At 35.6% G+C, this 18217-nt stretch overlaps 1 protein-coding gene across 1 annotated transcript in view; it reads left to right on the top strand.

The window, feature by feature from the left end:
* Positions 1 to 18217, top strand: part of GPATCH8 (G-patch domain containing 8) — a 112028-nt gene that overhangs the window by 31327 nt on the left and 62484 nt on the right. Inside the window, exon 2 of the mRNA XM_044671996.1 lies at positions 16475 to 16549. Within this exon, the coding sequence (XP_044527931.1) occupies positions 16475 to 16549 (75 nt within the window). The remainder of the gene's footprint in view (positions 1 to 16474; positions 16550 to 18217) is intronic.

The following is an 18217-nucleotide window of genomic DNA, read 5'->3' as shown; positions in this document are numbered from 1 at the left end:
TTTAATGTAATGGAAATAATTAGTGTTCCTTTCTGATCAGTTAATATGTATATCTATAAAGTGTTTTTTAAAAAATTTAAATTGTTCAGTTTGTATTCTAATTCTACTTTGCCTTTTATGCTTAGTTCCTTTATTTCCAATGTTGTATAGTAGTCAGAGGATTTGGATTCAAATTCTGCTTCTGATATAGTCAGTGTGACCCTAAGTTATCTTAATTTTCCTGAGTTTCAGTTTCCTCATCTCTAAATTGAAGGAGTTGGACTAAATGACTTACAATGTTCCCTCCATCCCTAGTTATTTGATTTTATGTATAATTTTTGATGGCATAGTAATATTTTACCACACTGACACCATAAAATTATATAGTATTTCCAATAATTGGATTATAGGTTATTTATATTTTTCTTTTGCAAATAAAAAAGTGTTCAGTGTTTTTATACAAGGTCTTTTTATTAATTTTAATAACAACTTTAGAATCTAGCCATACGTGTGAGATGATAAGGTCAAAAGTCTTGTGTTTAAGCTAGTGTTAGTTTAACAATAATTGAGAATATCTAAGAATGCATCTACTTATTTTTGGAGGGGAAAGAAGAAAATACGTTCTGGATTGATGAGAAGAGAGTGTTCTATATATAAACACAGGAGGTTGTTCCCCTCACCAAAGATTTTTCTTAAGTGAAATTGCCTTTTATACTAATATTTAAGATATTATCTTAATAAAGCTCCTATATAAATAAATAAAATAAATATATTAAATATATTTCCTTAGAATGGTCATGGTTAAGGTTACCTTTTTGATAGAGAGGAAGGAAAAATATATTAAGTGGAATGTTGAAATGAGGGATTGGGGGCTACTTTAGCAGGGGAGTTAGAAGTTGATTCTAAGAGAATATGCTAAAAAGGAAAGAAATAGTGTGTTATGTTTGCTACCAGAGACTTACTTTACCTACTTTATAGCTTGTTCTCTTTGTATTAGCCCTGATTCAAAGCCTTGATAATACTTAAAATTTTCTATGGAGAATCCACATGAAAATAATTGAGTTTACTACAGCAAGATAGATATGACAACACTTGACTATATAGGTTGTAGTAAGTTTTGTAATATCTCTAGTTTTTACTTATGTATTCTTTACACATAGAGAAGAAATAGTATATCATCTCTTTATTGTCTCATGAATCTTTCTTGTTCTTTGAAATTATTAAGTTTTGTTACGATTAAAAATGATAAAGACATATAGTATAAGAGAAATTAATATTTTAATAGCCATGGTTTTGTTGGTGAAATATCTATGACCGCGATTGACTATCTTTTAAATTTACCGCTGGTGCCCATCCTCTCCCTCTCTTTGCCAGCCAGCTAACCAGGAAACCCAAGAGAGTTTCTCTAGGCCCTCCTCTGAATTTAAACTGCCCTTAAACATTTGACGTCCCCACGCCCAAAAACCGGAAACCCATTGGAATCATGGAAAATGTAGTCTCAAAGTCCCCATGTGTCCATAGGAAATTTGTAACATACTTTTAAATGACATCTCCCCAATTCCAAACATACAGTTTGTGGCTATATTTTTTTAAGAACTAATCTAACAGTTACATTTTCCCTAGTGATAATTTTCTCCTAATTACCATAGTTAATTGTGGAAAGTGTACAGCTAGCTAGCTGTGTAGGAGTGAAGGGGTTTCAAAATCAGCACCTGTTTGTAAATAACAGGATTTCACCTAAAGGATCAGTTTCTTGGGTAGCCTTGGTCTTGGTTTATATTTAAATGATCACTACGTTGCTAGGTATGTATAATTGTGCCAGGTATCTCAAATTGATTCTTTTCATGGAATCTTTGGCCCATCCATAACAAAACCTTCTATGTATTTTAGTGTCATTGTATGGCAGCCAAACTATAATTGACTCTAATTAGAACTTTATAAGCTGAAGTATTATTGTCCTGCAGGAATGGGACAGAGCAAACTTGTTGTCATTGTCTTTAACAAAGAATGTCATGTGGACTTTCTTCTAGTTTGAGCTTTTTAAAACTAAAACCTCTGATTAGTGTATAAGAATATTTTGTACATCAACTTAAATAGAAATTGACATTTAGGAAGGGACTCCAAACTTCTTTATCATATACCCATCTCTCCATTAGAATTTTGCCCAAGCATCTGCTACCTGATTAAAACTACTCTGAGGGTCTGTGGAAGTCCAACAGCAGGAACTGGTGGTATATTTATGTTGGACACAAACTCAACAGTTAGCTCTAGGTAAGGGGGAGAGTAGGATGTGACTTCATTATCTTCCAGTTGATTATCTCTTCTTTGGGATCATATCATAGACCATAAACAATAATCATCAGAATTATATTTCAGGATATCTCTTCCACATAGATCTGAGAAATGTTTAAGATCAATTTCTGTTGGGGAAAATTCAAGGAGAAAAAAATTCACAGCGAATCATTTTCCTAGCCTATGTTAGCAAAAGGAGACAGATAGAGAGGTCTGTGGATATGCCAGGAATAGCTGCATGGAGCATTCTGTTTCAAGAGTCTGTGATAAGGTCAAGAAGAGGTCCTAGATCCAGCACAGACGTTCATTGCTCACTACCCAGTTATGGGTCACATATCCAGGACAGACTGAGGACCTGTACCTAGGAATAGTTTTCCAGGGAGAGAAAAGGTCATAGACCCTTGGTTTTGTTCTAAACAAATAGCAAGTTCAGAAGCAAGTAGCAGTTCTGTGGCTCTGACCCCAGGAGCTGAGAAGGATCTTAAATAGAGTCAAGTCTGAAGACACAGAATAACCAGGACAGCAATCCCAGGCAAAAGGGGAACCTGCAGTTCTGTCACTCTGAACCAGCAAAGAGCTGGCTGATAACATCTGAGCACAGCAGAATTGTACTTGTATTCAAGAAGGAGAAAACTCACAAGTATATTTCTCAGACTCAAACCCAGGTTAGGATCTTGCAGAGTTCAGACTGCTCTGGGAGCGTTAAAAGTTTGCAGATCCCAGACTGTAACTATCTCTGAGATCCTAGAATTACACAACACTCAGTACTTCAAGAAAGCAATAGAACTGAAGAGACACAAGCTTAGCCTAGACATTTCCACTGGAATTACACAGGGCCCTACCCTAACATAAAGTTCACAATTAGGAAGTAGGCTGAAAGAATAAGTAAACAAAAAAAGAATCCTACCATACGATGACAGAAATGGACAAGACACAAATCCAGAAGAAAAGAATGACCCCAAAGCATCTACAAGTAAAGCCTAAAAGAAAAAAGCAGCTTGAACTTCAGTGCAACTAGAATTTCTGAAAGTTGAAGCAAAAAAAAATGTTTTTTAACAAATGAAATGAGAGCACTAGATAGGAAAAAATGGAAAAGAAATGAGAAATCAGAAGGTAGAAGAAAGAATTGGAAAGAGAACCAAGAACTTGGCAAAAAATAAATAAAACCTTTCCCAAGTAACAAATTCCCTGAAAATTAGAATGAACCAATTAGAAACTCCATGAGGCAAGAAGAAGTATTAAAACAAAGTACAGCGACTAAAAAAATAGAAGAAAACGTAAAGTAGTTCATACCAAAAACAGGTCACTTGGAAAGCAAAACAGAGAGTGACAATCTAAAGACCTTTGTACTACATGAAAGCCATAATCAAAAAAAGACTTGACATCTTATTTTGAGAAATAATAAAAGAAAACTACTCATGTCTTGTAGAAATAGAAAGAATCTACCAGCTATGTCCTTAAAGAAAACGCAAAATGAGATTTCCAAGGAAAATCTAGAGCTTCTAATTTAAAGGGGGAAAAAATAGTGTAAGCAACCAGAAATAAATAATACAAGTTCTAAGGAACTAATCAGGGTCACACATAATTTGCAGTGACCACTGTAAAGGAGTAGAGGGTTTGGAATATGGCATTCTACAAGGCAAAGAATTTAGGCTTGCTATCAAGAATAACTTACCCAGCAAAAATGAGCATAAGCCTTTAGGGAGGAAAAAGGGCTCTTTAATTAAATAGAGTATCATAAAACATTTCTGATGGAAAAAACCATATAAAGGCATTGTAAAGTTTGAGATGCAAAGGAGCAAGGAGAGAAGCATAGAAAGGTAAACATGAGTAAAAGAATAAGGATGAATCATATTCATAGGCAGTGGATAGAGCTCTGGACCTGGAGTAAGGAAGACTCATTTTTGTGAGTTCAAATCAGACACTGACCTTGGACAAGTCACTTTACCCTGTTTGCCTCAGTTTCTCATCTGTTAAAATGAGCTGGAAAAGGAAATGTCAAACCACTCCAGTAGCTTTGCCAAGAAAATCCAAAATGGAGTCACAGTCAGACGTGACTCAACAAAACAGAAACAAATAGGGAGATGATATATATTTCCTCTCAGAGCCCTGTTATCAGGGGTCACAGAGGGAGTCTAAATGAGGCAGAGGTCCCAGGAGTGGTTCTGTTATGTTTTTAATGATCTTAAAAGAAGAGAAAGAAAAATATGATAGTTGGAGGAAGAATGGGCAAAATTCTCTCACATAATTGGAAAAATTTATACAAACAAATGTGTATGTGTTGGGATGGAGGGGAGCTGGTAGTACATGAACAACCTTTCTTTCATCTGAATTGGTCAGAGGAGAGATGTATACAGAGACAAAGTTGAGTACAGAAATAGATTTCACTCAATAAGAGGAGAAATAGAAACAGAAAAGTCTTGGAGTAAAAGAAGGGTAGATTAAGAGATGGATTAGTTCTATAGAAACAAACTAAGGAGGCATAAGAATATTTACAGCAGATCTTTTTGCTGTGGCAAAGAATTAGAAACTGAGCAGATACCTATCAATTAAGGAATAGCTGAACAGTTTATGGTGTGGGAATGTGAATAGAACATTGTTGTGTTGTAAGAAATAATGAAAGGGGCAGACAGCATAAAATACTTGGGAATATACCTTCCAAGACAAACTGTGATATGATGTGAACATAATTTAGTTTGTAATTGGTTTTATATATATATATATTCACCTCTTCTATCTCCTGAGTTTCAGTCCTGCATTTCCAACTGTCTGTTCAACATTGCTTGGATTCATATAAGCATCTCAATTTAAACACATCCAAAATAGAATTAATCATCTCACCCACCCACTCCTCCGAAATTTCCCATTTTTATCAAGAACTCCACTTCTAATTTTGAGGCCTTAGAATCATTCTCTGTTGTTGTTTATTAAAATTTTTTTCTTTTTATTTGAACTTAATCATCAACAAATCTTGAATATTTCAATTTACAAAGAGCAAAAAAGGGTTGTTTTGTGAAACAACTATTATGTCCAGTTTTAAAAGTGTATTAATTTGGTTATAACAGAGTTGCCTTGTCCATCTCCCTCCTTCCTTTCTCCCTCTTTCTTTCTCTTCCTTCTTCCCACCAAAAGGATCCCTTCCTTTATAAGAAATAAATGTAGTCAAGCAAACAAATAAACATATATTTACTGTGTCCGAGAGTGTATATCTCCTTCTGGACCTCTAGTCCATTGTCTCTTAGCAGATGAGGGACGTGATTATCAGTTTTCTGAAATAATGATTCTTTTGTTCTCCTGATGCATTATCATGGCCCTCATGCAAATAGTTGTCTGATTCTGCTCATTTCATTCTGTATCAGTCTAACTCCCCTAAATGAATTTCCTTCTGCATTCTTGTTTATTCTCTTCATGATTTGTTGATAATATTTTATCTGTAACCTTTTATCCTGAGATTCTTGTCTGTTTTCCTATAAAGCCTCAATAGTATGTTCATTCCTAGTGATCCTAGGTCTAGAAGAGGGATTTAGATTAGATTTTAATATTGTCATCTACAACATGCTTCCAAGAACTTAGAATAAACTTAATACCTAAAAAAATCTTATAATCTTTGAGATCGATTAATCTTTTATAGGAAACACCTCCTCAGCACCCTAAATTGCTTCTCTGATTGAAGGCCTGGAAAGTGGAGCAACAAACTCCTTCCAAGGCTTTCCTTCATAGAAAGCTCAAATTTTTCCATCTAATTTCATTTACCATCTAATATTTTGCTTGCTTTTGACTCCATGAACATCATGCCCCTATCTTCCTGAGTTTCCTTTTGTGTACTGCCTTCCTTCCTTAGATTGTAAATTCTTTGAGGGCAGCTCTTCCCCCTCCCCTCCTCCTTATTTATATTCCCGTTGCTTACCACAGTACCTGGCACATAGTAGGCTCTTAATATATGTTTTTATTATTGACATTCATCCCTAACTAATTCTGTTTCTCTGATCTCTTACCACCATATTAATACCACTGGAGCATTCAGTGGTCCATTACATATCCCTTATTTTTATGACATGACTAGATCACCCATTTTTTTACCTCTTCTACCACCTGGAACTTAAGACTTCTACCATTAGGTCCCAAACCTTATCTTGACATTTCTTGGGACCACCCTACCACCTTCTGGCCATCTCTAAGTCATACATCTACTCTGTACTGTTTCCCCTAACCCCTCTAATTTCTTTATATGTTTTGACTTCCTTTATTGTAAGGTAAGTGCCTTGAGACTGGAGACTGTCTTGCTTGCTTGAATCAATAAGTATTTATTAAGTGCCTACTATGTGCCAGAACACCATGCTTCAGGATTTAGGAGACGAGGCTAAACAATCCATGTCCTCAAAAAGCTCAGTCTAGCACCGTGCCTGGTATCCAGGTACCACCAGGCACCACCAAAATACTTTGTCTTTCTTTCTTTCATTCATCCATCATTTTATCTTTTTGATGTCTTTCATGTAACTTATCTCTACTTATATCAACTCAAGATTGCCCTTTTAGTGACCATCAACTTTTTTTTCTTCAGAGACTGATGATATTCTTTGTCTCACTATTTGTGAAACACCCAGTTGCCCTTCATTTCTTTTTTTTTTTTTTCTTTTTTTTTTTGGTTTGTTTTTTGTTTTTAAACCCTTAAATTCTATCTTAGAGTCAATACTGTGTATTGGCTCCAAGGCCAAAGAGTGATAAGGGCTAGGCAATGGGTGTCAAGTGACTTGCCCAGGGTCACACAGCTGGGAAGTGTCTGAGACCAGATTTGAACCTAGGACCTCCTGTCTCTAGGCCTGGCTCTCAATCCACTGAGCTACCCAGCTGCCCCTGCCCTTCATTTCTTGGGGAAGCTTGGGATTGTTAAAAGCACTTCCTTCCTAAAAGCAACACAAATGCAAATTTCTTTTGTTATGGAGGATCTTAAACTAATGAAAATATGTACCCATTTTCCAAATTTGTTTTCATAATCAAATTGAAATCATTCCATGCTGCCTCCTTTTGGCATAAACCTTTTTCTCAACCATCCCTCCAGGTTTTCAAAGTCTTATTGTTATAAACCATAACCTTATTTGTATTGAGCAGTATATATGATTGTCATTTAATGTTATAGAAATGAGAGTACATGATTTTGTATGTTTTAGGGGGGGAATGAAGAATCTGAGTTCTCCAGCATTACCCTGGCCTCAATATTTATCTTTGATAACCACCCTTATTACTCAATTAACAAGCATTTATTAAATGATTACTATGCACCAGGGACTGTTCTAAGTTCTGGGGATACACAAAAGGTTCAAAACAGTCTAATCACACTAATTCATTTAGATTTATGTTATTCATTAAAGGAGAGATGAATTTATTTTATTTTTTTTTAACCGTTACCTTCTGTCTTGGAGTTAATACTGTGTATTGGCTCCAAGGCAGAAGAGTGGTAAGGGTAGGCAATGGGGGTCAAGTGACTTGCCCTGGGTCACACAGCTGGGAAGTGTCTGAAGTCATATTTGAACCTAGGACCTCCTGTCTCTAGGCCTGGCTGTCAATCCACTGAGCTACCCAGCTGCCCCCAAAAGATGAATTTAAAAGGAAGACATTTTTGACTATGGTAATATTGTATTTTTATTTTTGAAGTTCTTTTTGATACAGTTGTCTAAAGTTTGTTTAATGAGGATTTTATCCTTAGGGGATCTCTGAATACAATATGTAAATGGAATTAACTCATTCATTCTTTAGACTTTAGCCACCAGGAATGTCACCCCACCCAATTTAGAATTAAGTGGGGAGGGGGAAGGTCTGTGACCCACGTGAGATAGTAAGTGACAAATCAAAAACAAGTGACTGCTCCTTGGGCAGTCCAAAACAGTGTTGAGGCTGCTATATGTCCATGTGAAACTGGAGGTGGAAGCTGGAAGTAAGGAAAACTGCTATCAAATATGATGGTAACTTCCTGTGAAGGGCTTTTTGCCTTTTGAACTTGGCATTGGAGGAGTTCCCATGAGACCTCAAACTGCTTCCCCTTGAATTGTCACTTGGGTAAGTTAGGCTGACTCTTTCCTCTTTTCCTTGACATCTCTAAAGACCCTAGCCTCAAGAGGCTTCTCATCTTGGAGGAGGCCTTGTAGCTAGAAGCCTTGTTTAATTAACCTCTGTGCCCCTCTGCTGGGGCCTCTGAAGCCCTACCTGGTTCTGGCCTCTGGTTCAGGCCAGAGTTTCTTTCTCTCTCTCATTTTCTCTACCTTCAACCTTCCTAATTGTAAATAAACCACCATAAAAGTCATCCTGGCTTGGGTGTCTTATTTTGGAATGGAGTAATCGATTCTTGGGGACCATACTTTAAATATCCAGTCCAAACATAATCTTCCCATTTTCCCCTTTTACACTTACACATAACATTCTATCCCCCTTATCTGATTTGACTTCTTTGGATTACTGATTATACTGAACAAGCATTTATTAAATGATTACTATGCACCAGGGACTGTTCTAAGTTTTGGGGATACAAAAAAGGTTAAAAACAGTCTCATCACACTAATTTGTTTAGATTTATGTTATTCATTAAAAAGAGAGATGAATTTAAAAGCAAGACATTTTTAACTATGGTAAAATTGTATTTTTATTTTTGAAGTTCTTTTTGATATAATTCAGTTGTCTAAAATTTGTTTAATGAGGATTTTATCCTTATAGGTATTGTCAGGTATCTCTGAATGTAAGAACCCATCTTCAGTATAATCTGTAATCCAAAGAAGCCGAATCAGATAAGGGGGATAGAATGTTATGTGTAAGTAATAGCAAGAAGACCAGTTTGGCTGAACTGTGGAGTTTTAAGAATAGGGAATAATATATATAGTTGGTTAGGTCTGGGTCGGGGAGAGCTTTAAATGACTAACCAAGGAGTTTATATTTGATGCTAAAGGTTTATTTATTTTTAATTATATTTTTTTAATTACATGTAAAAACAATTTTTGACACGTTTTAAATTTTTTTGAGTTCTAAATTCATTATTTCCTCCCCCCTCCTTGAGAAGACAGGCAATTTTATATAAAATTGTACAGTCACATAAAACATATTAACACATTGCCCACGTTACAAAAGAAAATACAGACCAAAAAACCACCTAAGAAAAAACTAAAATAAAAGAAATATTTCTTCCTCTCCATTCAGACTCCCATTAGTTCTTTCTCTGTAGATGAATAGTGTTTTTCATCCTAAGTCCTTTGAAATCATCTTGGATCATTGTATGCTGGGACCAGCATTCACATTGTTACAGTATTGCTATTGTTGTATACAAGGTGCTCTTAGTTTTACTCACTTCACTTTGTATCATTGCATAGAAATTTTCCCAGATTATTCTGAAACCATTCTTTGGCAAGGACTCTTGACTTTTTTTTTTTTTTTTCCCCATCATGGACACCAAGTGAAGCCTATGGACCATTTCAGAATATACTGATAGTTATTGAAGCTCTTTTTTTTTTTTTTTTTTAAAGTTCATGGTCCCCAGGTTAAGAACCACTACACCTAGAGTTTATTGAGTTAGGAGTGATGGTCAGATCGATACTTTAGGAAAATCACTTTGACAACAATGTGGAGGGTAGATTGGAATGGGGAGAGATTCACAGCGAGGAGATTAATTCAGGGGCTATTGAATTAATTCATGCCAATAGTGATTAAGAATTAAACTAAGACATGCCACTGGAGAGTAGATGACAGAGATGTTTCAGAGGCTACTTCTTAATTTCTTCTGAATAATTTCTCTCCTCCTGTTTGATGGGGATATGATTGGGTATGTAGACTCTAAATGATCACTATTACAAATATTAATAATAAGGAAATAGGTCTTGATCAGTGATACTTGTAAAAACCAGTTGAATTGCAGGTTCACTATGGGAGGGGGGAGGAGAAGGGGAGGGAAAGAATATGAATCCCGTAATCATGGGGAAATATTCTAAATAAATTAAATAAATTTTTTTTTTTAGAAAAATTTTCTCTCCTCCTAATTGTTTCTCCCCTCTGCTCTCTGGGAGAATTTGGCTTATATATATAAGCCAAACTGAGGCACATAACAAAGAAATCTGAGGAACTTGTAAGGGACTTCTCATTTTTGTCCCTACCAAATAATCATGTCCTATTCTCTGAACTAAATGATGCCATGAATAGGGAGAGCACATGGCTGGGAATCTCTGCCAAAAACTTGGTTAAGACATTTAACTTTATTTAGTCTGTTTCTTCATCTATAAAATGAGGTTAATGATAATTATAAACTTGTGAAGAAAGTGCTTTGTAAACTGTAAAACTATATTGCATTAAGGTATTTACAGGTTATGAAAGTCAAAGGTACATGAACTAGAGGAATATAAAGTACATTTCAGTATTTTTTGCTGATAAAATTGCTGATTGTCACATCTCTGTGATGCCCTGGATTTGTTGACTCCTAGAAAAGACAAACCCATGAAAAGCGATTTAACTTTTTAATTATTTTTATATTATTAGGTGGCAGCAAAACAAATGGCACCAGGCAATATGTGCTTTAGGAGGAAGATGTTTCTAATGGGTAGTTTAGAAAAGATACATGGAGGGAAGTGCAATTGAATTGAAATTTAAGAAAAAAACCTAACCTCCTCTTGTATATATATATTAACATGAAGAAACATCAAGGCCTTTTCTATTAAAGTATGTGTTAAAAATATTTTAAAGGATTAATGCTGAGAGAGATTTATGCAAACTCCCAGTTATAGATCTCAGCCAGTAGTTGAATCACACTCTGAAGAGAGTCCATCTTTTTACTAGAGTTGATTTGCTATGGCTCTTTTTTCCTGCCAATCTGACCAAGGCTTTTGATACTGTAAGCCATAAGGGCTTATTGGGAGATAATGGCAAAATTTTGCTACCTGGAGAAGTTCAACAATATTATATGACAATTACATGCCAGCAAGCTTGCATGGGTTCTGGATAATAAATAATGCTTTCATGCGTTCCCATTCACCAAAAGAGTTGAAGCAGGACTGTGTGCCTGCTTCCATGTTTTTTAGTATGATGTTTTCAGTGTTGTTGTTGGACAGCTTCAGTGAAAATGGTGATAAAAATGGCATGAAGGTCAGCTACCTTGCCAATGGTATATTGTTTAACTTGAAAAGACTAAAGTAGAGGGACAGTTGGTGCATGAGTTCACAAATGATCATGCACTCAATGCATCCTCAGAACCTGAGATACAAGAGAATATCAATTCTTTGCCACTTGTGCTAATAATTGGCCTGACAACATCAAGGAATCCGAGGTTCTCCATTAGCCAACACTACATCAACAGTACATGGAACCAGCAAATGGAGACATTTTGAATGCTATGGATAAGTTTACTCTCTTGGCCCTGTTCTTTCTGGGGATGTCCACATAGATGATGAACACATTTCCAGAACTAGCTCAGTGTTTGAGAGATTGAAGGAACATGTGGGAGAGAAGATGTAGTAGACTACCTACCAAACTGAAGGTCTTTAGACCCATTGTGTGTCACCTAGTTGTTATATTTCTTTGAAACCTAGATAGTCTACCAACACCATGTCAGGAAACTGAATTGCATCCGTTTGAATTATTTTAAGAAGATTCTGACCACTTGGCAAGATGACATACACTGAAGTCCTTTCTTGAGCTTAACTGCCAAGCATTTAGACCCTACTGCAGAGTGCCAAATGCCATACATTTGCCTAAAAGACATAAGGCACTTACACAGATATCAGAAAAAGTGATGCAAATACACTCTCTAGGTCTCTCTGAAGAATTTTAGAATTGATTGTAAGACATGGGAGACACTGGCACAAGACCATCCTTCTTGGCATGCCAAGATCACTGAGCAAAGTAAAGCAGCTCAAGAGAAAGTTAAATGTTTAAATTTAGAGATATCCCATCCCAAACATTCATATGGGCTATTTGTACTTAACTTGTGGTAGAGCCTTCTGAATTCATATTGATCTGATCAGCCTTGTTTGGATGCACTGTACATTGATCCTGACAATGTGATGTCATTTTGGTCCTCTTTGAGTATCAACCAATCTTGCATACAATAATATTCTATTATATTCATGTATACAGATTATTTAGCCCTCTTCCATTTGATGGACATCTACCTTGTTTCTGATTCTTTTTAATCACAGAAATGTTGCTAGGAATATTATATGGTGTACATGGAAACTTTCTGTCATTTAACTCCTTGGACATAATTGCAGCAGTGTGACTTCTGGGTAAAAGAATATAGATATTTTAATCACTGTTTTTTGGGGGATGGGGTGGGGGGAAGGCCCCAAAGACAGTTCCATACTGTTTCCCAGATTGGATCAATTTACAAATGCATTTATGGCAGTGTGCTTGTCTTCCTTCTTTCAATATTCACTGTTTACTACATCTTTTGCTATCTTTGCCATTTTTCAAAGTTGTAGGTGAAACATGTAACTTAATTTTGTAAAGGTATGTACTGTAATTCATGTCTACAAACATTAATTGTTTAAAAGGTAAGTCAATGGAGGACACAAATAAATGAGAGTGGAATGTAATCAAGGCAGGCTTCACAGAGAAGATGACACCTGAGCTGAGTGTTTAAAAAAAAGATAATTCAGGTAGTAATAGTTTGGAGGATCAAGAAATTCCACATGTAGGAAGTGTTTGAATTTCATTCTGAAGAAAACTAAGGCCTCTAAGACTAAACATGAAGAAAAAATGAATTCCAGGCAGGAGAGGCAGCCTGCACAAAAAGCAGGAGGTGGGTGGGAATGCATTCCAAACATGAAGGACAGTTATCTGATTTTAGGGAAACAAGTTGTCATTCAGATTGGCTGTAATATAGAGCATACAGAATGAGGAATAATGTTGTAAAATAAGGCTGAAAAGATTGGAGCCAGATTGGGGTAGAGGTAGAGTATAGGGTTGAAGGAAAAAGGCACCAAATAAACTCCAGACTATTTGGGGGGGGAGGTGGAGCCAAGATTCTGGCTTAGTAGCTGCAAAAGCCTAAACCATTAGGACAATCCTTCTAAACCAGTGATTCCCAAAGTGGGCGCTACCGCCCCCTGGTGGGTGCTACAGCAATCCAGGGAGGTGGTGATGGCCACAGGTGGTGCATTTATCTTTCCTATTAATTGCTATTAAAATTTTTTAAAAATTTAATTTCCAGGGGGCTAAGTAATATTTTTTCTGGAAAGGGGCCAGTAGGCCAAAAAAATTTGGGAACCACTGTTCTAAACCAATCTTTAAAAACTGTATCAAAATGAACAGCAATAAGGTATGAGGGAGCTCTCCCACCAAACACAATTTGAAAGGTAGGCAGTGTTGATTTTTTTATGGCATAAGGGGAATCAGAAGTGAAACTGCATGCAGAGAAGTGCTGGCTGACCACTCTCCCCTCCTCTGTTGTGCTAGGTTCTGCATTTGGGCATAGGGTGACTTTGGGATCCCTAGACACTGGCTACATTATCAAAAAAAAAAAAAAAAAACCTCAAACCCACTCCTTGAAGTCCCGGGTCCTTGCACCAGCCCTCAGAGAGTGTTGGATGTCCATAGCACTGAGCCCTTTTAAGCCTGCCTTGCTTCAGTACAGACCTAGCCCCTGGGCAAAATAGCTCATGCTGGCAAACTCAGCAAGCTAGCAGTAGAGGAGACCAATTCAGCAAGCAGCTTTCAGAATTCCTGGTTCATAGGCAACAAAAGGCTGGGAAAATGAGCAAACAGCAAGAGAAACATTTAACACTTGAAAATTTCTATGGAAACAATCAGCAAAACACAGAACCAACAAGAGATGGTGAGATTCAAGCAAACCACATGCAAAACTTTAAAAAAAGGCAGGGGGAGGGGAATTGGTCTTCTCTAGAAGAACTTAAAAGGGAATTTAAAAAATTAAATAGGCAGGTTGAAAGAAATGGGGGAAAAAATGAATGTAATGCAAAAAGAAAATGACAACTTAAAAAGCAAAATTAGTCAACTAGAAAAAGGCACAAAAATCCAATGAAGAAAAGAGTTTCTTCAAAAACAAAAAAACAAAAAAAAAAACCAGAATTGACCAACCAGAAAAAGAGGCAAAAAAAAAAAAAAACAAAAAAAAAAACAACTAATGAAGAGTGCCATGAAAAATAGAATGGACTAAATGGAAAAAGAGGATAAAAAGGTCATGGAAGAAATTCAATCTTAAATAAACTCCAGACTATGGATCCTCTTTATTTTGCCATGGAGTAATAATAAGCTACTGAAGTTTTTGAGAAGATAGTACTATGATCAGTCTTGTGCATTAGGGAGATTATTTTGGCAATATATAGACTTCTGTAGGCTGGTACCATAAAACAAAAAGATCTAGAAATACAAGGGTGGAATCTCAGTGGACAACTTATAACAATGTGGGTAAGAATTACACGGGTTAGAAGGCTTAAATTAGAGTTGTGATATATGCTTTAAAGGAGGGATTTATAACCATACATTGATGGGATCATAGAACCACTAAAATATAAATAACGGGAGGATTAGAGAGACTCAAAGCAAGGACACCAATAAGGAGAATAAATAGAAGAATGGTTGTGATAAACAGTTTCAAAAGTTTCAGAACTGGAAAATGAGGGATAAAAAAAGGCTATCATATTTATTGATTAAGCCTGTTGCTAACTTTTCATAGTTTCAGTGGAGTTGTTGGGGTTGGTTTAATTATCTGCTATGGTCACATACTAAGTTCAAATTGTTGGTAAAGATTAGCAACTTTGGGGGGGGGCGTGGAAGGAATTTGATAGTGAAAGAAAATAAAGAATGTAGACCAATGACAAGGATATTTCATAATCAAAAGTTGTTTGTGGATTTTTTTTGTTTGTTTGTTTTTTAAGTAGGGATTTGGGTATGTTTTTAAGTGGAGAAGGGCCCAGTGGTTAAGGAGAGATTGAAGAGTAACAGCAGTAGGGAAAATACATACTCTTTTATATATGATTCATTAGCCAAAATTTGATTTTCCTTGAATATTTTAACAGCTTTAGGTCACATATTTTAAGTGATAAGTTCTTAGCATCGTGTATAAAAAATAAAGTATACCCAAAAAAGAGATTTGAGAGGGAATTTTATTGCCTTCTTGAGTGGAGGAGAGAGTCTTAAGATGGGAGACTATGGGTATGGAACAATTCATATAATGTCAGACTTTTTGGATAATGTTGGTTAGTTTTTCTTGAATTGCTTTTAAGGATTCTTTTTATTCTTTGTTTAAAAGAATGTCTTTTACTCCTGAAGGACTTATGGGAAAAAATGCTAACCACATTGAGAGAAAGAACTATGGGAGTAGAAATGCATAAGCAAATTGTGTGATATCACTTATCACATGTATATATGAGCATTTGATTTGGGGTTTAGGCTTTAAAAATCACTCTGGCAAAAATGAATAATATGGAAATAGATATCAAGTCATAACATTTGTACAACCTGGTGGAATTGCTTGTAGGCTCTGAGAGGGAGGAGGGAAAGAAAATGAGCCATGTAAATATGGAAAAATATTTTTAAAAAAAACACAAAAATAAAAGAATGTCCTTTAAGGGTGGGTGATATATTGATAAATATCTATAGGTGAAATAAAATTAAAAGATGTTGATAAAACATTTTTAAGTAAAATAAAAGATTCCCTTTATTTCAAAATTACTGTACAGTTTGTTTACATTGGCATTCTATAAAAAGCTGACATTTAAAATTATATATGTTTTATGAAGCATATTTTGAAGGTTGAAGGGCAGAGTAGCCTGCATCATTTCCCTCATAATCCCAATAAATACCTTAATCTAAATATAAAAAAAAAATCCCCAGGAAATGAAATTGGGGAAGGGGGCAACTAGGTAACGAAATGGATAAAGTGCCAAGCTTGGAGTTGGAAGGACCTGAGTTCTAATTGGCCATAGACACTTCTTAGCAGTGTGGGCAAATCACTTGACTACCTCCTAATCCTTCCTTTCTGCTTTAGAGTGTTACTAGGATAGAAAGTAAGAGTTTTTTAGAAAGAAGGAAACCGAAGAGGATTGGTTAACTGTAGGGGAAAATTTTTATTTAAAAGCTAACTTTTGTACATTTTTAGACATCTATATCTTTAAAAGAAAAATCATCCTCAAGCTAAAATGACTTCATTGGAGTGGGAAATCATTAAAAAAAATTATTTACCTTTTAAAGAATAACTGTAGTAATTTTCTTGCAGGGCAATCACTTTGATCAGTATGAAGAAGGACACTTGGAGATTGAACAAGCATCACTAGACAAACCTATAGAATCGGTAAGATGTTCAATGTTTATTTATTTTTGGGCCACCAACAAGCTAGATAGCGTTCGAATGATACTTGATGTGAATGCAGTTAAATTTGTTAATGATGGATTTGTAGCAGTGTAGAGTTGCTGTTTTCTAGTTTGTACCTTAATCTAGTTGGGCTGGGGGTGTGTAGTCTAATACTTATTTTGGTTCATAATTTAGGCATTTAAATACAAATTAATTTTTAAAAAATGGAAATAATATCATTTTGGCCCATATCAATAAAAGTAGCAATATTTAAGCTCTTTTTCCCCCTGTAAATTTAAGGAGTAAATGTATTTTGATCCTTTTAAACTCTTTGGGGGTGGGAGGATTGGAGGACTTGTCAAATTACCTTGTACCAGAATGACCAACTATTCCATTGAAACAGTAAGGAATGGTAAATTTGTATTTGCTAGATTAACAAAAGCAAAAATTTGTTTAAGAACAGAATAGCTCAGTGTTTTTGTATTTTGTTCCTACCTTTCCCTGCTTCATTATAAACATATAGTGATTCCAAGTTGTGAAATAGCTGAGGTTGTTTTCCTAGTTTAAAAAAATTTTTGAAACTTTTTGTTTGATGCCCATCGTTGCCTTCCAGTGGCATAAAGCTTAGAAGAATGTCTAAACCTGTGATGGTGTTAGCACTTAATATTGGTAATAAACAGGCTTCATTCTCAGTGATGAATTACATATAATAAAGCCTTTAATGGGGAATGATAGTGTCTTGGCATTCTAGTCAGTCTTGAATTGTTTTTTTAAAGGATATGGATGAAAATTTAAAAAGAAAATGAAATTAGTCATATATAATATAGCAATCACAAATATAGTGCCTTTAGCTTTTATTTTTCAAAATTGCAACATTAGCAAAGGATCAACATGCATTTATATTCCTATATAGGGTTGGTGTTGTGTATGTTTGTGTGTGTGTTTAGATGTTTACAGAAATTTACACAACTTGGGGTGTTCGACATTTTTCTTCCACAGCAGTTGGCCCATATTAGCTAAGCAGCCATGATCTGGTTTGTATTGCACGGTCTGCCTTTTTTTAATTTCTTCTCTAGGGTTTCTTTTCTCCCCACTTCCCTTTCTTATTTCTGTTCTTCTGGTCCAGTGAACACTGCATATAGTACCTTCTGTCTTAATGTGCTGGCATGACGCTAGTTTTAGGCATGGCAGTAATTGATGACGCATGTGATAATGCTGCAGAGGGAGAATTCACACCTGATATGTTGAACAGCATAGACTTGTGTTTTAAAGTCTCTTAGTTGAAATGCCAAGCCCACTCTTCTCTGTAAATTTCATAAGAAAAAACTAGCATTAATATCTTGTTCTATACCACCCTGGGAATTATTACCAAATTTTTCAAATACTATCTGTAGGTTACATCAGTGTCTTACATTTAGAAGAAGGAACTCTCCATCCCCTCATTTGATGTATGTTTTGAATATAAATGTTAACTGGTAAAAATTTAAAAGATAGCAAAATGTGAGAAGCCTGCTCATATTGGTATTGCACAGTTGATTAATACTTTAAAATAATGTTTTAATTTATTGAGGGTACTCTTGCTTAGGCAACAGCAGAAAACTGGATTTAGAACCCTGAGCAATCGTTATTCATATGCCTATCTTAAGTTTTTTTAAGGGACTAAATCAA

Source organism: Gracilinanus agilis, chromosome 4 (assembly GCF_016433145.1).
Source record: "Gracilinanus agilis isolate LMUSP501 chromosome 4, AgileGrace, whole genome shotgun sequence".
Taxonomy (NCBI): Eukaryota; Metazoa; Chordata; class Mammalia; order Didelphimorphia; family Didelphidae; genus Gracilinanus; species Gracilinanus agilis.
Note: the sequence above shows the minus strand (reverse complement) of the source record. Positions and strands in the feature narration are given on the sequence as shown.